Raw genomic sequence first — 25,484 nt, forward strand, 5'->3', positions numbered from 1 at the left:
AGTCATATTAAAAGTAGCTGAAAGGCTAAAGCCCCTGATCTTTGAGTACCTTTATTGAATTGTAGGTTGATAATTATGTTATGTCCCTGGAAAAGCCTCTCCAAATATTAAATTACTGTGTGGTATTTTCCATCAAAGAGGCGGTGACAGGGCCATTCTGTTGACAGGATTAGATTTCTCATTGTGAAATCTCCCTCAAGCACATTTTAGATCTATTCTCATACACACCGATTTTTCCACATTCATGCCTGCATATTTTTCCCCAAATAGCCATCAGAGAAATTTCTTACAGCCACAGACAGGTTGTCCTTTCCTAGGTGTGTTTAAAAGTCACACTGAAAACATCCATGTTAGTGTCATCACATCACATATTTCTAAACCAGGCAGCATGAAATGGCAGCAAACAAAAACAGTTGTGTTTTAGGCCCCAATATCTCTACTTCCACAAACGCAGGATGTGCTGGATATTATGAGGATTTTGCCGTGATTTCTCCAGCCTGCGTCCACAGATATGCCCCCTGCTTTAATTTCCCGGCGCACAATAAAAGGCAAACTCTCCTCTCTTCAAACCACCTCTTCCTGTTCCTCAAAGCAGCTTATTAGTAACAGACATTGGTATGACCAAAGAACTTCAAAGAATATGAAAGCAGACTTTAAAATGTATGTATAAATTGAGATGGTGGATTGTTTTAGACTACATGTGCACGCTCTCACGCTTTTCCAACAACTGGAAAAAGCCAGAGGTGGTTCGATGACATATGAAACATAAATTAGAGGTAAAATATGTCAGCTTGGTTGAAAAGAAACTGGAGGGTGTAATCTACCCGTCTACTGTTACGGAAGAAAAGTTAAGGCCCTTGATAGGGTAGACAGTAGTATCCTACAGCAAGGGTGGAGTGGAGTAGTCTGGTGTGTTTACTTGCAATAGAAACATTATAAAGAAGATTTTTGTATTTAAATGTTTCTGCATGTATTTAAACTCATCCAACAGTGTGAGTTTGGGTCAGGTTTTTTATGCATTATATATATATATATATATATATATATATAATTGTAAGGATGCATTGAATTGATCAAAAGTCACAGCGAAGCATTTATAATGTTGCAAAAGATTTCAAATAAATGCTTACTCTTTAATTTACTATTCATCAAAGAATCCTGAAAAAAAATTTATCACAGTTTCCACATAAATATGAAGCAGCACAACTGTCTTCAACATTGATAATAATAAGAAATGTTTCTTGAGCAGAAAATCAGCATATTAGAATGATTTCTGAAGGATCATGTGACACTGAAGACTGGAGTAATGATGCTGAAAATTCAGCTTTGCTATCAGAGGAATAAATTGCTTTTTTTTTTTATCATATAAATGCAGCCCTGGTGAGCATAAAAGACTTCTTTCAAAAACATTTGAAAAACCAACCCCAAATTTGTATATACATGTATTAAACTACATGCAAAAATAAGACTGACCTCCAAAAATGTGTGGAAATGTGACACAACACAAGTGATTGGGCAACAGCTCAGCAAAGCGGTGCTTACGAAAGTCATCTCTGGGGCCGCTTTGTTGCAGCACCAAACCACATTTATGCATGTCCGACAAAGCTTCATTCCTGCCATTATTCCATGAATAGTTTCTATAAATATTTATTGTTCTTGGCGTGATGGCATGACTCTCTGAGTTCATGTCACTAGGCAGCTGCCTGACTGGTACACGCACTGGTACTACCATGATCCATCAAACCCCAAAACCATTGCATACATCTGTAAAGCATGATAGAGATGGAAGATACCATTATTAATGTTACTGAATTTTCCAGAAGGTCTGTGGTAGGTGTGGTTAACCTGGGGATTTTATAATAACCATGTACACAAATCCTTCAAAAGCTTGGGGTCTCTTTATGCTCACCAAGGCTTCATTTATTATTTTTTACAATTAATTATATTTTATATTTTATTTCAATATATTTTAAAATGTCATTTATTATTGTGATGCAAAGCTGAATTTTCAGCATCATTACTCCAGTCTTCAGTGTCACATGATCCTTCAGAAATAATTCTAATATGCTGATTTGCTGCTCAAGAAACATTTCTTCTTCTTCTTCTTCTTCTTATTATTATTATTATCAATATTAGAAACAGTTTTGTGGAATCAATTATCAATTTTTAATCAGGATTCTTTAATGAACAGAAAGAAGTAGAGATCTTTTATAACATTAAAGTCTTTACTGTTACCTTAGATCTATTTAATTGCTGAATAAAAATAATAAAATAAAAGTTATTTCTTAAAAAAAAAAAAAATCTTTCTGATGGCAAACTCTGAATGTGTAACTTAAAAGAACATTCTGGGTTCAGTCCAAGAAATGGCATATTGTTGATAACCACAAAAATCATTTTGACTCAACCTTTGATTTCTTTCTTTCTTTCTTTCTTTCTTTCTTTCTTTCTTTCTTTCTTTCTTTCTTTCTTTCTTTCTTTCTTTCTTTCTTTCTTTCTTTCTTTCTTTCTTTTAGTTTAAATAGTGAGGCATGTAGAGTGTGTGGGGGGCAATCTTTGAATGATTTAAAAGCATAAATGTCAACTTTTTAATGTAATAAAAGCTTATAATTTTAGAAATAATTATATTAAATAACTTGATAAATTTATAAAATTATTTTAGAATTATATAAAATTATTTGATCATTTTATTACAATAATTTTATATAATTTTATAAATCATCATTTTATGGATTATGCCATTACCTTGTAAAGTTAAATTGGATACAACTATCCAGACAGCACAGAAACTGGTTACTAAGCAATTTTTTCCACCACTTAAATCATAACACGCATTAAAGCTTGTGGATATACTACTGAAACGCTGAGTATTTTAACATTAATTGCAAGTACCCCAGAATTTCCCCATTTTCCCCCCAAATTTATGTTTGAAGTAATCAACATTATGCCACAACCCAGGATATTTCTTTAACATCAACAGCAGCAACACCGCAAAACCAAAACTTTACAAAACAAAGACACTTATCCTTGTGTGAAACCCATTAAACAAGTCTGAATACATTCACAAAGACCATTAAATCATACCCTGCCAAAAGACCAGATCTGACCTTTTGATTAAGCTGGTTAACTATGGAAATTTTTAAACATTTGGAAAGAGCAATTCACTCAAAAAGCACAATCACAAGCATGTCAGTCTTTGACACAGCATATATTTCAATTTAACATACATTCATATGAAATATAATCCTCTTCAGTGTATAAGTCTTTACAAACCTATGTTTCTTTTAAAAGCATACTGGATAGCAAGTTTTACTATAGAAAAGCTTGGAGTTATGGTATCGTACATAAATAATTCAGTCACTCGGTCTGACTAATGGAGGAGGGAATGCTGGGGGATTTGTTTATTTGCGGTATGTGCATCTGGAGAGGAAAAGTGCTAGAGTCATCGTGCACAGAATCCATGATCCAAGCACCCCAAACGGGTAAACAATTTATGTTTGTCAGTTTCGCGCCAGATGCATGGTTACAGCTCAGCACCAATCATCTGTCTGCATCAATAGCTAGTTAACTAACGAAGCGCTCCTTTTGAACAGCTGGCTAACACTTATATTTCCACTCCGTCTTGTTCGGAGTCGGTTCGCATCCCTAGTAAAGCAGGCCTCGGTTTAATACTCGCTGTACGTTATCAGTGAGTGATTCTTGAATTCAAGCAGCATCACAGGAACGAATGGCCACGAGCATGGAAAACTCTTGGAAAGTACATGTACACCTGGACTGCATCTCAGCACGTAGTGTTCAATGTCTCAGTTAGTCCGACGTCCATCTTTCAAGATGAAACCCTAAAGCAGCATTAATAATAAAAAGGCGTTGACCTTTCTCCATATTCATGTGCCCCTGATCCCAATGGCACTCCTCTGGTGTGCGTCACATTAAAAATTCACTCTCTATTCGATTGCAATAAAAAAAAAAAAAAAAAAAAAAAAAAAAAAAAAAAGAAACCAACCACTGAATTAAAAACAGGACAAGGAGAGAGAAAAATACTCTCAATTGGGACCACGGGTATATTGCCCCTATATTTTAAAGTCTCATGTATGACATGTTCCTCTACCGTCGCATGAAATGCTTGGGAAAGTGGTGAGGGGAAGATCACCGACATGTGTGCATCTCGACCATCTTGCGGCACTGTTTGCACTTGACGTAGCAGCACCAGTGGAACTTGCAGCTGCAGCGGTCGACCACCTCCACCTCCTCTGTGTGGAATCCGCGACCGCAGCACATGAGCTCGCAGCCGTCGATGGCCTTCGAGGTCTTGTTGCAAAAGCGGCCCGCGGTGCCCAGTATGCCTGGAGATCTGGGGTCGTGTTCGCAGAAATCTGGGCTCGGGTCCAGGTACACCAGATCTTCATCTGTGTGTGGCTTGAACTGTGAGTTTCGGGGAACCAGGACCTTGGTGGTGCCCACTTTGCGCAGCTCCACTTCTGTAGCACCGTCAAATTTCTCCTTGATGATGTTGCCCACTTTGCGGAACGGCGGCATTGCTTTCCAGCAGGTTTTTACCTCACAGGAGCCGGAAACCCCATGGCACTTACATTCCACTCGCATGTTGTTTAGAATTGCTTGGATTGTGAAAGAAAGGTAATTTGTTAACAAATTATGATCGTTTAAACCTTTCAGCATGATGTGTGTTAAACACCTTACCTTCCTCCCTGCCTCATTGTTATGAAGGTTCATTAGGGCTCTGTTGGAGGACTGTCCTTTACTTCGTTCTCTGATGTCCACAAAGGACTGGGAAAAAGCAACCCCGTATGCAATGTTATCAGAGCATCCTGACCATTGGAAACCTGTTGAGATAAAGACCCTCAAGCATGGAGAGATGTAACGAGTCCATATGGAAACAAGGTACATGATTGGCAATTTTTCCAGGTTAGTGACATCAGATCACAGAATGTCTTTTATAATTTAGTTTGAGACACTTTTTAGTAAGTGAACTAGATATCCATGAGAAGAACTATGTATGTGGCTGCTTTAATTTAGTTTTAGTTAATCATATGAAATAGTCTTCAATTATTTTCTGTATTTTACTGCAGAGGTTTTCAAACTGTTTGATTATACTGAAGAAAATCATTAAAATATTTCATGGAAATTCTTTATTTTGCTATGATGGATTTTTTCTATCCATTGTTAGTGTAATGTTAGATGTTAGAATCTTCACTACGTAGTAAGTAAAAAAAACAGTAATAATAAAAAAAAAGATCACAATCTCATTATTTCTGCCCAGTTCTTAAAATGCAGAATAAAACAATAATACCAAATACTCAACAAATATAAAATATATTTATATAATATATACGTTTTCTTCTTTCTTTCTTTTTTTTTCTCAGAACAGTTTGAAAACCCCTGCTGTTCTGTATTTTAGTCTCAGCACATTCTTGTTTTGTGTGTGACCATTATTTAAATACATTTTTAGATTGCTTTTCAATTATTGTAGTATAATCTGTTTCATATCCTGTTCATAAACAGCACTTATGAACAACGGGAATTGCGACTGATCACTTTACATGTCAGTTACATGACTCTTTCTGTCTAATTTGCCATTTCTTGGCCAGGATAAGCACTATTAACCATCAAATTGAATCAAAATCATTCATCGTGGTTTCATAGCGATTAATCCTCACAATAATTATTATTCACACAAAGCACACATACCTTCTGGACTGACACCGTGCACATTGCGGTCGCAGCCACACTTGTCCAGCTCCCCGCTGCTGCAGGCTCTGGTCACTGCAAAGGCTACACTAGCAGCAGATAAAGCGTACACAAATGCAGCTTCCCGTGTACCTGTGTCACAAATAAGTAGCCACTAAGTATCTACAGGGTTTTAAGCAGGGCTGGCTTCATGTCCAATTAAATATGAGGCTACTTACCTTGTGTGACCACTTTGCCAAACAAAGGAACACTCTCTAGCGTCGAGCAGTTCCAGCGCCGGTTGCGGAACTGAAACTGGCACTCGTCGATGGCGAGCTGGGCGCCCCTGCGGACCGCGTCCATCACCTCCACATTGCGCTTGCAGATCTGAACCTGCCTCTGGATGAGTCCTCTGAGCTTCTCACAGGTTTCTTCATCCGAGATGCTCCCCACTGATGACAGCTTTGCCAGATATCTGAGGACAAAGCAGTAGAGACGTAATCAATAATTGTTCCGAGACTGTCAATAATACAGGCATTTGTAAAGAAAAAACTTTGTATCTAGATGCTGGTAGAAAAATGCAAATATGTGTGGAATATTAGCATATTATAATTTTTGCTGTTGTTGTTTATTTATTTTACATACTTATTATTTCAGGTAATTTTTCATTACTTTTCACTCTGTTACTTTTGGTTTGGTTTGGTTTAAGTTAAGTTTTAGTTTTCGGTATATTTAAATCACAATACTTTATAATAAATTTCCTAACATAACTAACAATGAACATTATATTTACAGCATTTGTTATTTTAATGTCAATTTCTACAAAGATACATTTATAAAATTAAGTTAAATGAAGAAACCTATTTAAAATAAAACAAGTTATCAATTAACAATATAATATAATAAATATATAATTAATAATAATATATATTTATTTTGTTATATATATTCTAAATATAGTACTGCTATATATTATCATATTATTTATTATACATTATATATTTAATTTATTATTATATGTATTCTGTAAATTTTTTTTTTATATAATTTTAAAGTTAAATTAAAATTTATTTATGGTTATTTTATTGCATTTTGAATTTTAGTGTTGTAAAAAAAAAAAAAATCCAAATTATTTTTGTTTATTTCTTTTTAGTTAAATTGTTTCATTTTGTTGTTGTTGTAGTGTCTGTTAACAATAACCCTGACTCATGCACTGTTCCACTAATTTAGTGACCCACGTAGGTTTTCATTGACTCCATAGCACAAACAGTACAATAAACAGCGCAAACATAAACAGTGTGGCCCTCCTGTGACGTTCATGGAAGGCTTTGTAGGGCAGATGAGGTAAGGGTGATGTTGAGAGACGGATAGAGACTATCTTCACCCATCACCTCCAGGGCCAGGGGGTCGGGGCAACACCAATGCTTTAAAGGGTCTGCTGTGCTCCATCTCTTTATGGCACCTTATAAAAATAGTCCTATACTACAACACATTACACAGGTTTTCATCCGTACACACCAAGCTTGGTCTCATTATCATCAAGAACTGGTGTAGATCAAAGTCATGAGTGTTTAAAGTCTGCGCAGATGCATTTAAAGAGTTGCGTGTGCTCACGGATGGGTTTGGTTTACATTATTTGTTTCTGAAGGTCTTTTGGTGTAGTGCTGGGTAATTCAAAAGTGCGCCTTGCGTATTGCATATTGCGGATGGAAGTCTTAAGAATGGCTTTGAAGGTGCTGTGGTGTAAATACTCAATTAAGGTGCAAGATCTTGAGGTTTATTTATCTGATTTGTAGTTCAAGGCTAAACCGCAAAATCACCACGGATTGGATCTGACTCACGGAATGCTTATAGTGTAATCACATGTACAGTATTTACACTGTTGAAAGCGGTTTTTAAAAGGGGTTTTCACAGCGTTGCAAACGTTTTTGGTTCCCCACAGAAAAATAAACAGTAAAATTAACTAAATTAGTTAATTTCACTCAAATATTAATAAAAGCTCATTGTACTTAGTTAAGTCAGATGAACTCAATAATTGATTATATTAATCTGAAATTAAAATTAAAGAGTTGCATCAGATTTCTAGGTACCAGCATGCCAAACAGTCAATCTGTAGGAGAATAAATGTTGAAATTAATTATTATTTTTGTGTTTTTACACAGGATCAATATAGTGAGAGATATGTAAGTGTTTAATGTTCTGTTAAGTTGGGATTTTTTAGGGGTTTCTGTTAGTGATAACCTGCAACTGTTACCTTTAAAGAGCTATTTTTACCAGTTTTAACCAATAAAATGTAGTTTTGTTGATACAGATTAATGTATTTAGGTTGATTTAGCAATAGTAATAGTTAACAATGGTTAATTATAGTTCTGATTAACCAGTTGACTTAGATGTTGCCATTTTTTAACTAGCAGTTAACCACAAAAGATTTGAGCTGATTTGATGTTAATGCACATGTATGACTTTGAGTCAGTGTTTCAATTCATACTTATTAAATTGCAATTAACATACAAAAAAAAAAAAAAAAAAAAATGGTAGCTGTATTTTTAAGAGTGTAGTGTCTTGAAGTCTGCTTGGTTTCAAGGGCTCATCTTAAGTTAAATACTGGCAGCGGCGCATCCCACCCCTCTCTGCTGTTGACAAGAGCTGATTTTGAAGGCCACGGTTGGGGCAGATAAGAAACAAACACCTCCTTGTCCATGGGACCATCATCTCTGCTCTCATGAGCTTTGATAACATGCTCCTGTCCAGCCAAAAGATGAAGCATGACATCAGCGGCCAGATGCACATGCATTCTGCTCAGAGGGTGTTTGAGTTTCTTTTTTATAGCATCTGTTGACGATTGCATGTTCTTGCATGCGTGTTTACAGCTTTTGTTTGTTTTACTAGTAAATTAGCTCTGTGATCCTGACCTGATAATGAATCTGGCAGCCAAATGGCAGCGGAGGCCCGTCCGTTCTGGCGGGATTAGCGCTGGAATATAATATATCAGTGCCAGATGCACTCATAAGACTGGCGCTCATATCAAGCTCGGGATTTTGACAAACAAACACCTGAAGAACGGCCCGCTGCATATTTGTCTGGGAAAAAGATTGTCTGAGACCTTGAGAGAATCTTGTTTTCATTGCTTCCCAGTTCTAGCTCTCTAGCCTTCTTTCTACGTACTTGCTAATCATTTGAGAAAACAAAGGGAGCTGACTGTGGGATTTTGTAAAAGAATGGGAGATGCCTTCCTCTGCGCTTTCTGGGAGGTTTTTGCGGGATCATTCCACCTGGAGCATGGTGCCTTCTTCCTTTTGTGTCATGTTTGTGTTGAATTACATCGCCCTGGCCTTCGAGCGCTGTTGGCTCCAGATGGCTTAGCCAAGCGCGACTTAGCACGCAACCGTGCTGTACGAGAGAGTTTGAAAGAGAATGAGGGACACGTACACACGCCTGACTCTATATATCCGCTTGCCTCTTACTACTGTCAACTTATAAACATATAAAATTTATATAACACTACCGTTCAAGTCTCTTCTGCTCACCAAGTCTGCATTTATTTAATCAAACAAACAGTGAAAGCAGTAATATTGTGAAATATTATTACAATTTAAATACCTAATTTTCTATTTGAATATACTTTTAAATGTAATTTATTCCTGAGATGCAAAGCTGAATTTTGAGAATCATTATTGAAGTCTGCAGTGTCATATGATTCTTCAGAAATCATTCTAATATGAGAAATTGCTGCTCAAGAAACATTTCTTAACGGGGTCATCGGATTCCCATTTTTCACAAGTTGATATGATTCTTAATAAGATATGGGTCTTAATGAAAAGTCTGTAACATAGTTTGGATAAATTTCTCAATTGTAGTGTAAAACAACACCCTTTTTACCCTGTCAAATACAGCTCTTTTCAGAGCAAGCTGTTTCCTTTAAATTCAAATGAGCTCTGCTGACCCCGCCCCTCTCTTCCAGCTTCTCTCAGAGAGACTGTTTACTTTAGCCGCATTCATCTTGAAACTTGATAATTAGCACATTATTAGTAAGGTGATTTGCAAAGATTCATTAAAAAACATTATACTCACGTCTTCTGTTGGTAAAGCTGGATCCCAAATTATTAGCGCAAACATACACATTTATGTAGATCGGGGGCAGGTGTTCTGTTGTTACATCCAACAACAGAACACCTCAATCGTTCAGGAGTCATTCTTGAGATCGGCTCGATTTGAGAGAGGAAATGATTTAATGAGATTAAATAAAAAAGCACTGGGTGGATTTTTATCATTATAGGGTGGTTGTGTACACACACTGCCAACACACATTTCAGTTCAAACAACTTGTAAAAGTGCATGTAGCATCCGATTACCCCTTAGAACAGCATTTATTTGAAATAGAAATATTTTGTGACATTATTAATATCTTTCAGAAGCACATATTGAACCGTGGATGTCGTACCGAATGGTTCAATATTATATTGAGAATTGTGGCATCTCTAATATATATATATATATATATAGCAACTAAAAAGCTTCATTTTATTTTTTTTTATAATCAAACAATGGATGTTGACATTTTCTGTCTCTCTGTGGTAAATCGGTGAAAGTAAATATCAGACCTATGCAGGCTACCGACAGCAAGTAAACATGCGTGCTGTGGCGTCCAAAGGCCACAATTTCATGAGGTTTACCAAAATATTTGATATTTACATATTTGTCAGCTGTGCGTCACAGTGCACTTATGTCTGTGTATTAAAAGCTGTTTGTCTGAAATAAATTCTGTGTTAAGGGAGTTTAAGGGAACTGATGCATTTAGTACTTCGTATTTCACCCACATATCCCCATTTTATTACAATTATTAGTAAACGCTACTTCCATTTAAAGATGTTTAATGTCGCCAGCATTACCAAGGAGTTTGTTTTGACTAGAAGCCCTATTGCTGTTACTTTAATGCATGACTGTTGGCATTGCTCATACTTTTCCTAAAACTCTGTGGGAAACTCGTTCTGCACCGTTTGTGGCACTGACATAAATGATATATTAAGCTCTTCAGAATTTTTCTATTCTAATCAATCAATTTTGATTTTCACATGAGAGATGAATTCCATTAAGTATGCAACCACCCAGAGGACCAAAGTAATGATATCAAAAACCTGCCAGCAATCTCTGAACACCTCAGCAACCAGTAAGGTACTGAGCTGGTGAGTTTTGCATGCTCACACACTTCTTACCAAGGGTGCCGAATTTAGTAGGGACATGCCCCTACCAATATCCAGCGACTACTAAATTGCCTCTAGCAACAATAATGTAGGTCACACCTTTGATATCACCTGAGAAGTTAATGAAATACGCTAGAAAACTCTGCACTTTCAAGGATGTACATTTAAAACATGGGCAGAGTAAGAACATATAAGGGAGCCAAAATGTTTAAAACACACGTGCACAGTTCAGTTAAATGATAAAGTTTACCCTCTTTAACTCTGTTGTTAAACTCTACAAAGCAAACTGTTAGCTGAAATACACCTTTTGGGATTTTTTTTTTTTTTTCCCCCAGTCTCTTATGCTCACAATGGCTGAATTTATTTGATTAACTATACAGTAAAATATTGTCAAACATTATTACATTTTTAAAGAATTGTTTTCTATTATAATAAATTTTAAAATATAATTGATTCCTTTAATGGCAAAGCTGAATTTTCAGCATCATTACTCCAGTCTTCAGTGTCACATGATCCTTCAGAATCAATTTTTATATGCTGATTTGCTGCTCAAAAAACATTTCTTACTATCATCAATGTTGTTAAAAAAAAACAAAAAAACAGTTGTGCTGCTTCATATATTTGTGAAAATCATGACACTTTATTTCAGGATTTTTTGATGACTAGACAGTTTTTTTATAGCATTATAAATTAATTTAGATTTATTTAATGCATCCTTGCTGAATAAAATGTATTTTTGAACAAAAATTGTATTTTTTGAAATGTAGTCTAAAGATGATGAAAGTCACACTTTTATTCTCCTCACAACATTAAAAATACAGTCAAGAAGATGTCCTACACAAAGGAGCCAAAATGTGAATCAAACAACCATCACAGAATATGACGTTTTCAAAAACAGATGTGTCATTCTTGCACAACAGTCTTTCTCTGATAAACAGCTCTTGTTTCCTCAAAAACTCAGTGATTCATTGGTATTTCTAAGTCTTGCAGACTGTTCACAGCTCATGTACCAAAAAGTCATTCACTCTTTTGCTTTAAGTTGTGAGAGCTTCCGGACAGAGTGTTAGTTGCATTAACACTATGCTTATCTGCAGGTCTAGTGGATGTCTTTAACTCTAGAGGGCAGTGTTATCTCATCTATTGACAGTATACTAAAAGATTAGCACTACAATTAACTGAATTCAATCAATCATATTAATCCTATTCCATGTCCAAGAAAAAAATAAATAAAAAATAATGCTTATATCATTTTGATTTCTCTTCTAGCAGATTAAATATGTACCAGATGTACATCATGAAAATACTTCAGACTTTCAGAGAGGTACAAAAAGGTGCATTGAACATCTAAATTTAAACTTAATCTAATCTATACAGATTAATTCATTTTATATGAGTGTCTGCTTCTACAAATCAAGACGGTTTGTATCATATATGCCTTTAAACCAAATGAAAAGGGATTAGTTATGTAAATAATTTGCATCAATTCAAGAAATAAATGAGTATATACTATTTATAGATACATTTCAGAGACGTTCCTGCACCTGAGGTCTAAAAATCATCCTAAACATCTTGTGTGACCAGAACGCCAGTCTGTTAAATTGAAGACGGATTGACAAGAAGCTGGAGGAAATGTACTCGGTGTACAGAGCAGAGGGATTGACTCTTGTTCTGTTTAGGTGTTGACAGGCCCATATGGGGATTTTGCAATTTATTTTTAAGAGCAAAGACCTTAAATGTTGTTGACTGATGAAAGTGGTGATGGAAGTTGCCTGTTTTTATCAAATTAACCTTTTAATAGGCTGCTGTATGAGTGGAGGTATGTGACAACAGGTTTTACAGCTTCATTACGCTGTTGTCACTGGTGTTATTTGTGTTATCAGCACTCGGCGCCAGGATATATTTCACATTAGAGGTTTCTCTCTTCTCATGTTGCTCATCAGCTGTGAACTATTTATTGACCGTCCTGTGCAAACGCCTCAACCACTGTTCTTTCCATCCCGTGCAATGGGAAACACTGTGTCACTTCCCAAGCGAAGACAACTGCATGGTTTTGTATTATATTCAGTGAGTTGTGCGTTAGTGAACATTCTGTAACTTTAACATCTCAAAAAACATCACAGTGCAATTCTTTCTTTACTTCTGAAATTGTTGCATCATGAAACTAGAAAAGGCAAATTCATCAAGATAAATTTTAAAGTTGAAAAAAGAAGGTTGCATAGGCCTTATGTAGGTTGTATACTTAAAGGAATAGTTAAGAATAGGGATAGTTAATTAAAATATGCTGAAAATGTACTCACCCTCAGGCTATCCAAGATGTAGATGAGTTTGTTTCTCCATCAGAACAGATTTGGAGCATTCCATCACTTGCTCACCAATGGATGCTCTGCAGTGAATGGGTGCCGTCAGAATGAGAGCCCAAACAGCTGATGAAAATATCACAATAATCCTCAGGTAATCCACATGATTGAACTCCATCACTTAACGTCTTGTGAAATTAAATGTTACATGTTTGTAAGAAACAAATCTACCCGTGCCTTCCATAATTCATAATAACCCCTCTCACATCAAACTCCACCCACATATTTGTTTAGAACTGTTTTAGACTGTTTTTGTAGTAAACGGTGCTTGATCTGTGCATATTTCTCTCCTGATTCAGACAAGATGACTTTTTCACTGGAAAAGCATTATTGTGCATAGAGGACTCATATTTTAACCAAAAGCCGGATTGAAGTAAAAAAAAAAAAAAAAAAAAAAAAAAAAACCTTAATGTTGGATTTGTTTTTCTTCACAAACATGCAGCTGTTTGCTTCACAAGACGTTAATTGATGGATTGGAGTCGCGTGGATTACTTTGGATTATTTTATCAGGTGTTTGGACTCTCATTCTGACGGCACCCATTCACTGCAGAGGATCCATTGGTGAGCAAGTGATGTATTGTTAATTTCTCCAAATCTGTTCCCATGAACAAACAAGCTCTATATCTTGGATGTCCTGAGGGTAGGCAGATTTTCTTTTTTGGTGAACTATTTCTTTAAAGATTGGATGGAGTCTGGATTTGTCAGTAGAAATCTACAAATTCTTTTAGAAGGATATTTGTTCATCTGCAACAGTGAAACTGTTTGATCAGTTAAAAAAAAAGCACACTAAGTTGGAACAGACTGAACTTTTGGTGGATGTAATTTGAAATGTTGGTTTCAGTTTAAGGATTTTGAAGTTTGATCAATAGCAGTATGCTGACTGCGCCAAAGCAAGATAAAAGCAAAAATCATTGCTTGTCAAAATGCATTAGAATAAGGATTAAGATCAACTATTTAGAAAAGAGTTTGTTTAATAACATTTTACCATCTGTTATTTATAGTGTCTAATTAATGATTCATTCCTGGCATTTTAATACAAAACAACTGCAAATAGTCATTCATAAAATCTTATAAAGCAATGTAAGCTTATATTTGCATGAACAAGCAGAAGCTGTTGAAGGAGGTTTGAAGATGTGCAGGTGCAGTACAACTGCTCTCATGACCTGCACCTGCACCTCAACCCTCCATACAGGTGCTGATGGATGTGCTCAAGAATAATACATTCACACATCTCTCAAATGAAAAGCTCTCGGCTGTGCTTCAAAACATTTAATTATGACTGTTGAGTAAAGAGTATCTGACTAACCAGGAGAAAGTTGTTACTCAACGCACACTCTTAAAACAAACATTCATATTAGAGCTACAAATGGCTAACAGCCTGATACTTTTTAAACACCACAAAACCTTTATTCTCTTGTTTTCAGAATGTCTGTATTCTGGTGTTTTGTTATGTGCAATTGTTTAGAAGCCAAAACACTGATCCGAAGAACCTTTATTGAAACATTGAGAATGTTTTAATCTCTGAAGAGGTTTGTGCTGAACCAAACCTACTACAGAAAAGCCATTGAAGAACTTTTATTTTTAAGATTCGTTCCACAATAATTCACAGGCAACTTATATGCAACAAACAGGAGACAAAACAGAAAAAGTTTGTGTACTCAGTCATACTTTTCATCTGATTTTATTTTATTCGAGTGAGACAAAACATAAAAAAATGTATTTTTTTTTTTAATCTTACCTTGCATCTAAATCTCATTTTAAGATCAGTCATGACGAAATCACTGTTTATTTCATTTGAACTAAAGACTGCTATGTTTCTTAGAAGATGATTTACCTCAGGAATATGCCTGAAGATGATCTTTATCAAAAAGCATGCAACAAAATTTACTGAAATGTTTTAATTCGCCATATGTATTGTCAGTTGTCATACTGAGCAATATTTTTCTCTGTTCTATATTTCTCTGTTGTTCAAATTAACCATAGACTTAAACCTTACAGTTCTTATCAAAACTTGGAGTCACATTTTTATGACATTTAAGCTTAATTAACTGTCTTCCTATAAATAATATTTAAAGTGTTTCTGGATCATATAGACTACATTTCAGCTTCATGTCCACGTGTTGCTCATATAACTCGAAGCATTCACATTTTCTGTTCGCTAAAGAAAACTTGTCTAATGTCTATTTGGCTACTTGCTAATACCTGTCCTGAGATGGGGTTGGAATCGTGTACAAGCTCCTGTCAGAATGATCATATTTTGTAGACAGGTAGGAGGTTTTCCTTAAGTGTGAAGCTTGTCTGTGCATGCCCCAAACCTGTCACCACGCCTTTAAGTTAAAAACACTCTTCCATCTAAAAACTCAACTGCATCTGGATAGATTAAATGATGTGCTGTTTCTGCCCTTAGGATACAGATAAATTATTCTAAACACCTGGAAATGCACACATCTTGATATGTCCTTATAGCCAAACCTCTTAGCTACTGTATATAAGTATCAAAATCAGATCATTCGCTTATGAATTCTTTGCTGTAATCCCAAATTGCCATAAGTGATTCATTTATACAGCTCTCTTCAACACTTTGAGTATGATAAAGAGTGATGTTACTGCTGTCATATTCATGCGTTAATCTCCAGGCTGCGCGCAACCAGCGCCAAGCGCGGCTGTGCCAAGTGCACATGAACGGAAAGTCTCCAAATAACCGGTTTCATTTCCTTATATCCTGTGCTGTCCATACAGTGCATGGTTTGAGATGTTTCTTTTTGATTAAAGGCTACATTAGACAACTTGGACAAAGATTCCACATGTTTTGTTCTGCGCTTTTAAAAAAAAACTAAGCTTTAAGATATGTAATCTAAGTAGGTTATATTCTTATTCACAAATTCGCTTAGTTTCCTAATTTCAGATTTGTGATTCACAGGCTGCATTTGACATTCTAAGCATTTGCTTTCGGGGAATCTGACTGACTTTGTCATAACAGACCTAAACCCAGACGTCAAAACATCACATATGAATGAAGAAAGTGTATTCACTTACAGCCAGTTGCTCGCATTGGCGGAGAAGAGTGCTAGAAAGAGCATAAGCAGCGACCTTATCAAATACTCCGATGACATCTTGAGAGGATAATTCAGTTAAAGGTCGCTGGTGTAAAATCCTCAGGAGAAGTTTATCAGTGCACCGCGCTGAAAAGTTGCATCGAGAAGCGATGAATCCATCATCGCGCATCCATCTGGACGAGAAGCAGGTCTGTCCGGATCAACAGTTCTTGCCTCCTTGTATAAACAAGCCCAAGTGCTCAATATAGTTTATGTAGTGGCAGCAAAATCACACTGAGCGGTATCCTCCCATGCGATTTCTTCCAAGCGCGTGCAGCGGTTTCCACGGTCAACTTTTACGCAGCATCAGATAAAGATAAACCACGCGCGGTCCCGCCAGTAAATTGAGTCTAAATGAAAGACCCGGTCCTGTGCGTGCAGTTAATTCATCTAAACGTGAAGTTCAGCTCCGTTTGATGACCCCTGTAGATGCCACTCTGAACTGAGTCTGAGAGGGAATGCTGAATTTACTTACTCCTGAAGGGTTTGGTAGGGGCGGCGCGTCGTTTGGGGGAGGTTTTGATGTGTGAGAAAGCAGATAAAGGCGGGTTTAGTGCATGCATATATGTTTTCTCTTGCTCTTGGCTGCCAAGTATTTATTTTTTATTTTTTAAGAGTTCTCCAGAGGGACTCAATGCAGCAACTATTCGCCGTGCTCGAGGTATAACCGCTTATGCTTTTGGCAAGGTGTATTTTCCCTGGCCTCAGTGACCCCAAACGCAAGTACTTTGTGGTTAGGATGCTATTTATAGGATTTTCATTTTGACAGCTTTGTACAAAAATAGACTACAGATTATGGCTTATTGTTGTTATTATTATTAATGCTGTAATATGTAGTTGGCATTTGAATGAGAATGAAGATTACAAGAGTCACTTTAAGACAGCATTTTCAAAGATAAAATCTGATTTATTAGGCATTCATAGACAAATAAACCAGGTTTGTCTTCGTAATAGAACAGTAGGCTGAAATCAGTCGTGTTGGTTTCATTTTAAGTCGTTTCATGTCAGCATAATCACAGCAACAGTCCATCATAAATTCACGTGTGTTTAACATGGTATATATGCAGTTGGAAACCACAAACATCTTTCTATACTGGTAAATGTTATTTGTAATTGTTTTTATCTTGCAAATTTGCTGGATTGACAGACAAGTGCTTGACTGAGTCATTCAGAATCCCTGTTCACCAACAGAGGGAGAAAGTGAGCAACAGTAACTGATGCTGTAGTCAAGGCTGGGGTTGGCTGATTTTTGAATTGGCTTCTGGTTTTCAGTGTTAGAGATTGTTCTGATCAATCTTTTAATTTTTAAATCATGCAGCCACAGCTCGATGTAGAGCATTTCTCTTTCAAACCTTGCTTACCATACAAAACATCCAAAACTTCACACTCCTTTTTTTTTTTTGGTTTGGTTTGAAACTATGGTTTTATTATTATTGTTTTTATTGTTATTATTATTATTATTATTATTATTATTATTATTATTATTATTATTATTATTATTATTATTTAAAGCAGAATTTAGGTAGAATTATTATTATTATTATTTTTTTTTTTTTTTGGTATTCTATATAATCCATTAAAATGATAATGATTGAAATACTCATTAAAACATTTACAAATAATGTTTAATTATGTTTAGCAATGTAAAAGTGATTATTGGTGGTATGATTTAATTTTATGTATTTTTGAAGGATGTTTTTATGCTCACCAGGGCTACATTTATTTGAACAAAAATACAGTAAAACAGTTATATTGTCAAAATGATTTCAATTTAAATTAAGAGTTTTCTAATTTAATATATTTTAAAATGTAATTTATTGCTGTAATGCAAAAGCTGAATTTTCATCATCATTACTCCAGTCTTCAGTGTCACATGATCCTTCAGAAATCATTCTAATATGCTAAATTGCTGCTCAAGAAAAATTTCTGATTATTATCAACACTGAAAAAAGTTGTGCTGCTTAATTTTTTTCTTGAAACCATGGTGCATTTTTCTTTTGATGAATAGAATTTTCAGCATGAAGAATAGAAAACAGCATTTATAAGAAATATAAATATATATCTTTTGTAATTAAAGTCTTCACTGTTAATGAATTTAATGCATTCTTGCTGAATAAAAACATTACATTTTAATAAAAAAAAAATCATACTGATTTAATTATAAGCTATATATATCAAGTAAGCCATGTGAACATAAATGGGGCACGCATGGTGCTGTTAGAATGAGCTGACTAATGACATTACTAAATTATAATTAGTAGAAAAAATACTTTTCTGCATCCATGCAGTCATGTTTAGACTAAATGCATTTTAATTCTTATAATTTCTCTCTCATCAGGCCTTTTAAATACCTCAGACTCAGTGTCTGGACCCGGGACACACTTGTTGCTAGTTCTGTCCAGTTCTGCACTCCACTGGTACTGATTTACTGAGCCTTGGCCTTCTTGCAATCCCGCACTCACAAAAGAGGTGTGATCTGTTATCCCCACAGTCGCCACCGATGATACTGGAGCAACGAGAGCAAGACTGCATGGAGCCAAGGAGACGAGGTTTGGACGGCAGACAACCTACATGACACATGATTTTTTCACAGCTGTTGTGCTTATACTGTCTCTTTCCCATTAAATTAATCAGCAGCATTGGAACCGCAATCAGTGGAGGCGGATTGGTCAGGATAAGTCCCGAATTCTGTATCAGTTTGGATTTGGGAATATTTTCTCTTGTTTGTAGCTGCTAAACTTGTCTGTAGTGCAATGTAATAGCCACTTAATGCCCAGTTTCTCTCATAAAATTTTTTATTTGATGATTTTGGGTCTTTTTTCAGACCAGTACTGCAACATGTCTGCTCTAGATGTGTATGTGAATAAACAGGCAGTCAGAGATGCTGACTTACGACCAAGAAATTATAGACATGTGCCACCAGTGAATGAATCCATTCTTGTGGTGCGAGCACTGCAGAAGTCTGGATAGGCTCTTCACAGTATGCGCTGAACATGCAAGTGCATAACAGTCATTGCACGGCAGACTGCAGTGCTTTCAGTGCCTAGCAACCTTTGCATGACTCCTGTATAGTGTTTGCTCTTCCTTCGTCTGAAATCATTCAAATTATGCTACATCAGCTCTTTCTCCTTTGACTGATGCTTATCATTTCATAAGATGCTTTGAAATGATATTGTCCTTTATACATCAGGCTTTGTTTTCACATTTCACAACACAAATATATACAGGTGCATCTCAATAAATTAGAATGTCGTGGAAAAGTTAATTTATTTCAGTAATTCAACTCAAATTGTGAAACTCGTGTATTAAATAAATTCAATGCACGCAGACTGAAGTAGTTTAAGTCTTTGGTTCTTTTAATTGTGATGATTTTGGCTCACATTTAACAAAAACCCACCAATTCAATTGCAATGAGGATAGGGATTGGTCTGCGCCAACCACATTGCGTTGGTTTAATACATTGTTGATCGTTAATGTGAACCTTATAATCCATATCACTAAAGCAGTATAGGTCAACGCAACATTGTATTACACCTGATGTCCTCAGTAAACCTTTCTACAAATACATTTTTCTCTATTTGTTTATTTATTTTTAAATAGAAGCTTCAAGTTTGAAATCGAAATGAACATGGAAAGAGTTATGGGGTCTGTTGTGTTTTACTGTTCACTTTGGAAAGATCCAGGAAATGACATCAGTATCTGTGGCCCATCTGCTGAGGCTGTGTGGAGTTCAAGAGAGGACGTCGAGCCCAAATTAAAATCAGATCTAAGGGTGCTGATCAGATCTGCTTTCTTTGACAGGAATACATATATTGTTGTCTTTTCAGACCAAAGCAAGCTGGCTAGAATTAGGCCATTGGTGTTGAAGTTAGTCAGAAGTGAGCAGAGAGGTGCAGAGGTTAGGCAACAGAAGGTTGATCTGATCATCCCTGTCTGTGATAAATTAAATCCAGAATGAATGACTCCTGGGAAAGGGGAAGAAAGGGACTTAGTCATGAAAAGGCGTTCCTGAGCGGTCCCGCCCTCCATGGTAACATGGATTGGCACATATATCTGATCACAATGGCATTCCCAACCCAAACAGATTTTATACAGCTTGTGCTTGCAGAGCCATTGCCAAGGAAACGGCTTTCCAATGGCATGTTAATGGTGGTGCGCCGAACCCCTTTAACATTTACACAGAGCGTTGGGTACCATAAACATTTCCCCTTCGTGTTGTGTTGACTGTGAGTTATGGCAGTATTATGGTTACGGATCTTTTCCGGCCTCCTACCATCACACCTGCTACCGCAAGGATTAGACTGGATTTAAAAAAGCAATTTAGCCAATGAAAATAACTGTCAGAAAACATTTAGATTAACATTTAGTCAGTGAGTCAGTAAGTCAACAGCATTAGAAGTGTTGCAAGATGCTTTCAATCTTATTACTAATCATTTCACTCATTATTATGCAGCTCTCTGGAATACTTGATTCTGATTGGTCAATCTTAGCACTCTACACTGTAAAAAATGTTTTGTTCTTTTTTAAGTTTTGAAAGATTATTGGATTATTAAAATACTCTTTCAGTCTTTCTACTTCAAAATATCATGTTTAATTTCTGAGTGAATATTGTTTCTGCATCAGTGCAAAGTCATATTTTTCATATAGTGTCTTGTATCACTCCAAGCTCCTTTTCTTCTCAAATATTACAGTAATTTTATCTATAATTAATGTGCTACATTTATTTATTTGCCAGTTAATGACAACTCTCTCTTTCTCTCTGTGTCTTTCTCTCTCTCTCTCTCTCTCTGTGTGTGTGTGTGTGTTTGCTCCTAGCATCGATCCTGGCAATTTTTCCCCTTGGACACCCTGATTCCTGATGAGCACAGCATGGGTGACATTCGAGTGAAAGTGTTTACAGGTTCCTATATCTCAGATCACAACAGGTTAAGTTTGTTCTCCTTCCCCCACTGCCTTCAAACATAAAAGCATCCTCAGTCAATATTGACCAGACTGTTTGTATTACTGGAATACTGGATTCCAAAACATTTTTCAAATGACCACAACAAGCCAACTAGAAGAATACAGAACATATTCACATAATAGAAAAATTACAAATTCACCAAGGCTGCATTTATTTGAAACAAAAATAAATAAATAAATAAAAACAGTATAATATGATTAAAATGATTGTTTTGAATTTGTTTGAATATACTTTAACCCTCCTGTTATCAAATTGACCCCAAAGCAACTTTGACTTCTCTAAAAAAAATTTAGAATTATATTTTAAAACCTTGAATCTTTGACTTGACTTTTGCTAAAAGTATTAGACAAATTCATAAACATGCACATCTTGTGTTGCAAAGTTTTTAAAATGCCTGTGCACATTTTGACTCAATTGGTGATGTCTGGGATCATTTTAACCCCATTCCCCATTCTTTATTTTCTTCTTTCGTTTTTTTAATTACCATCCTAAACCTAAATATAATAAATATTGCGTTAGTGGGGTTGCTTTAACCCACGGTGTTGAAAAACAACATGCAGCAACAATGAAAAAGTAGCCCAATTCCAGGGGAAAACGGTGGACTTGGCATCATGCTGTCATATGGAAGTAAACACAGAGGCAGGGGCGCTGTAATGGGGGTGATGGTTAGGATGATTCAAAGGGCCCGACAAGGAGGGGCCCGGAACGCAATTTTTACTGAGGGGGACCCCCTCAGAACTCAATCGCGAGGCCAATATGCTGTTCAGGGGGCCCAGAAGCCATAGCGGCACCCCTGCAGAGAGAGGACATAAAGTAAGCAATTATGTGTTTTTTTATAGTGTGATCTGCCGCAGAAGCCAGCAAAATTATGCGCAAGCAATATGAAAAATAAAGACAAGGATGTAAGTTTTGAAACTTTTATGATACGAGCCCTCATGTTTTGCTTGTATATAGAGTTGTCACTGTAATACTTATGAGTTCTGACACGTCACTGTACTTCCACTGACTACCTTTCGCAACTGTCTTGATAACTTTGGGTATGTAAAATCTTGAAGTGACTCCCTTGAGCGCAGAATCGTGACGAATGTTGATCTAGAGTGACGTAAAAGTCGCATTAATTCTGATATGACTGTTCACACTGCGATCGCATTGCAAAACGTCTGACCTGTATCAGATTTAGTACCACATATGGAAGTAGCACAAATGGGAATTGAAAAGATCAGATTCCATGTGGTTTGTGTTGTTCACACTGTCATGAAAAAAAACAGATCTGAGTCACATGTGAGAAAAAAAAAAATTCAGATTTGGGCCACATTTGGGCCTAACAGACACCTGGTGGAAAATAACATGATTTAGAAACTGCAGTAAACTGCAGCAAGATTAAGTCCTTTTAGGCAAAACCATTGACTTTTATCTACAGATCAAGTATAATAATAGGAACATTGAATCATCTTGGAGAGAGTTTCATCTTCTTGACTGTCGTAACTGAACGTGACACACAGTTTGAATGATGAATGGAGGATGACGAAAATTTTTATGATGCTTTAGAATGTTTTCGTGCCTATCATGGGGCTTAACAATAACACAGAATAGTATACACACAATATCAGATTTGATTCGGTCTTGTCTGACCGATACCTGATCTGGCAGAAAATGGCAGTATCGGAACCGATACCGATACTAAGTATCGGATCGATGCATCCGTACTCTAAAAATCCTTTTGTGGAATGGAAAGTCTCTATGGATGTTAAAGGTTCCTCATAGAGCCATCAATACCAATAAAGAACCTTTATTTTTAAGAGTGATCAATAGGGTCTTGTGGTTTTTCAATGGCAGATTCTTTAGCTCTACTTACATTTCTGTCTTTTAGTACTTTACTGCTAAATGTGCATAAACATAACATATACAAGGACTTTCTGATGCATATGAACCTGTAGCATTATAGTACATGTGCGAACGCTGGTGAGAATGAAATAGAGATAACGAAAGAGGGGGATGTGACCTCTAAACTCGGGTTAGGGCATCCAGGGGTCAGTAGTCCTAGAGAGATTGTAGGAGATGAGTGGTGAGCTGGGTTATTCAGTAACTCTTTCTCTCTCACAGCAGGGTTTTGGACCAGCGCAGAATTAAAACAACACAGAAATTCACTCCTGTTTCTAAGAAGATCTTATTTTGTAAAGCCCCTCTCTCCATAGTCCATTCACATAATTTGGTTTTGTTCTTTTTATCGAACTTCTTCCTTTGAAACTCTCATCCTCTCTTTCACATGCAAAGCACATGCATTTCACCTGAATTTTCCCATTATCTGTTTATATGTGCACTGTCCCGTCAGGATGTTTTCTGTATTAACTTTCTGGTTAAGGTGGAAATCAGCAGGATGGGTGATGTAGAGTAAATGTTAGTCCATGGTCAGCCTCAGTGTCAGGGTCAGGGATAGCAGTGTTTAAGCAGAGCCGTCCGTACACATTCACAGCCTCGCTGGACCTGTTACCAGAGACCAGACTCTCAAACGCTGGAATGCTAATGGCGTAAAATGATAACTATAATCTGACAGTTGCGTATGAGCATTGCAACAGCCGCAACAATGAGACGCGAGCACATGTAGACATTAAGAATTGTGTATAAATGTTATGTCCCGTATGCGTGAACAGTATTTTATGCAGATTACACAGATTGCTCTTTCATTGCTTTGCAGACCCAATGAGGTATGTTTTATTGAAGAATGTACATTGTCTCAGATGTTTCTTTTACAATGTCAGCTTTAAATAGATTCAAATAAGTCGATTTTTAACATACAGTAAGAGTATAGAGCTGTGAAATGAATGCTGATAGTATAGATCAGATCATTTATTCATGGAAGAAAATGAGAAATGTTGGAGTTCATATTGAGATTTTTTGTCTTTTGAATGTGAGGATACTGTTTTCTCCACTTGATCTCAGATTTAATCTCATTGCTGTCTAGTAGAAACAAATATAAAGAAATAGGATAATTTCTTTTAATAATGAAATATTAATTATTTAAACATACACTACTACCATTCAAAGGTTTGAGGTTGGTAAGATTTGTTCATGTTTTTGGAAGATGCTCACCAAGGCTGCATATATTTGATCACAAATACAGTAAAAAAAAAAAATTATTATTACAATATAATCTTTGAAGAATTGAAAGTTCAAAAGAGCAGCATTTAATAATTAAAATAAAGATTGTCAATTTTCTTTCTTTTTTTAATCAATTTTATGCATCCTTGCTGAACTAAAATATTATATATATATATTATTTTTATCTTACTGACCCCAAACTTTTGAAAGGTAAGAGAAAAATGTAAATTATATTTAAAATGTTTTATTGTGATTTTTCTGTCCCATAGGGTGAACTATTTTCACCATTGGCTGTGACACTGAATGTTTTAAATGCATAACATAACTTTTTATTATTCAAAATGCCATTAGGAGACACCGAGTTGTCAGAAAACTAGCTGTAAAACATTGTTTTATATTTCAGTGGTTCTCAACTGGTGGGCCGTTCAGTCAAATTCAAGTAATCATATATTGCATTATTAGGACAGAAAATAAATAAATAAGTTGATCAACTTTATTGTTGACTTTAAAGATTCCACAAATTCACAGTGACATCTAGTAGAAGATGCTTAAATTACTGTACTGTAGGTCAGTTCCAATACTGACAGGTTGGTAGGTACTACACAAGGTAAAGGGAGTTTTGACCCAGACTGCATTAAATATGGATTACATTTAGCCCTTGATCAGCATGTAATATAAAGTCTGGTTCCTCAAACAAATCCAGTTGAGAACCACTGGTGTAGTTTCTTGAGCTGGTTCAATGTGTTGAGACTCAGAGTGTGGCCTGCAGTTTTGGGGGGTTTTAAGGGCTTCTGTAGATGCTGGATGGGGGGTTGATGGGGGTGTTGCATTAGTCCCTCAAATGAACAGCTGAGTTATCTTATTTAGTCTGTATAAAGGCCGTCCAACTGTCATAACAAAGAAGCAGGACAGCAGGGCCCCTCGACAGACAATGGGGAGTCAGTGGCTCCAAAGAGCATCCCTAACACAGAGCTCCCCTGAAAAGAGACGCCAGTTGAATGGGATTGAGGGACGCCCATAACAAAAAGCTGGAATCCTACTCAATTGAGGGCATCAGTCAGTGCTCTCACACTGCCTTTTGCACACT

At 36.2% G+C, this 25,484-nt stretch overlaps 1 protein-coding gene and 1 long non-coding RNA gene across 2 annotated transcripts in view; one reads left to right on the top strand and one right to left on the bottom strand.

The window, feature by feature from the left end:
* Positions 1-3,995: 3,995 nt before the first annotated feature.
* On the bottom strand, positions 3,996-16,806 carry LOC109051933 (wingless-type MMTV integration site family, member 4). Its single transcript, XM_042766795.1, has 5 exons — positions 16,277-16,806; positions 5,922-6,157; positions 5,704-5,835; positions 4,696-4,838; positions 3,996-4,614 (listed from the first exon to the last, which is right to left on the bottom strand). Exons 1-5 carry the CDS (start codon positions 16,351-16,353, stop codon positions 4,144-4,146), a joined length of 1,059 nt encoding a protein of 352 aa, XP_042622729.1. The 5' UTR covers positions 16,354-16,806; the 3' UTR covers positions 3,996-4,143.
* Positions 16,807-16,835: 29 nt separating this feature from the next.
* Positions 16,836-25,484, top strand: part of LOC122146634 — a 29,756-nt gene continuing 21,107 nt past the window's right edge. The window contains exons 1-3 of the long non-coding RNA XR_006161174.1: positions 16,836-16,996; positions 18,674-18,884; positions 21,151-21,260. This is a non-coding gene — a long non-coding RNA (uncharacterized LOC122146634). The remainder of the gene's footprint in view (positions 16,997-18,673; positions 18,885-21,150; positions 21,261-25,484) is intronic.

The sequence above is a fragment of the Cyprinus carpio genome, chromosome A11 (assembly GCF_018340385.1).
Source record: "Cyprinus carpio isolate SPL01 chromosome A11, ASM1834038v1, whole genome shotgun sequence".
Classification (NCBI taxonomy): Eukaryota; Metazoa; Chordata; class Actinopteri; order Cypriniformes; family Cyprinidae; genus Cyprinus; species Cyprinus carpio.

Coding starts and splice junctions, on each gene's coding strand:
- LOC109051933 (XM_042766795.1), bottom strand. CDS start 16,353: ATGTCATCGGAGTATTTGATAAGGTCGCTGCTTATGCTCTTTCTAGCA. Junction 5,836..5,921: donor TGGCAAAGTGGTCACACAAG/GTAAGTAGCCTC, acceptor TTTGTGACACAG/GTACACGGGAAGCTGCATTT. Junction 4,615..4,695: donor ACAATGAGGCAGGGAGGAAG/GTAAGGTGTTTA, acceptor TTCACAATCCAA/GCAATTCTAAACAACATGCG.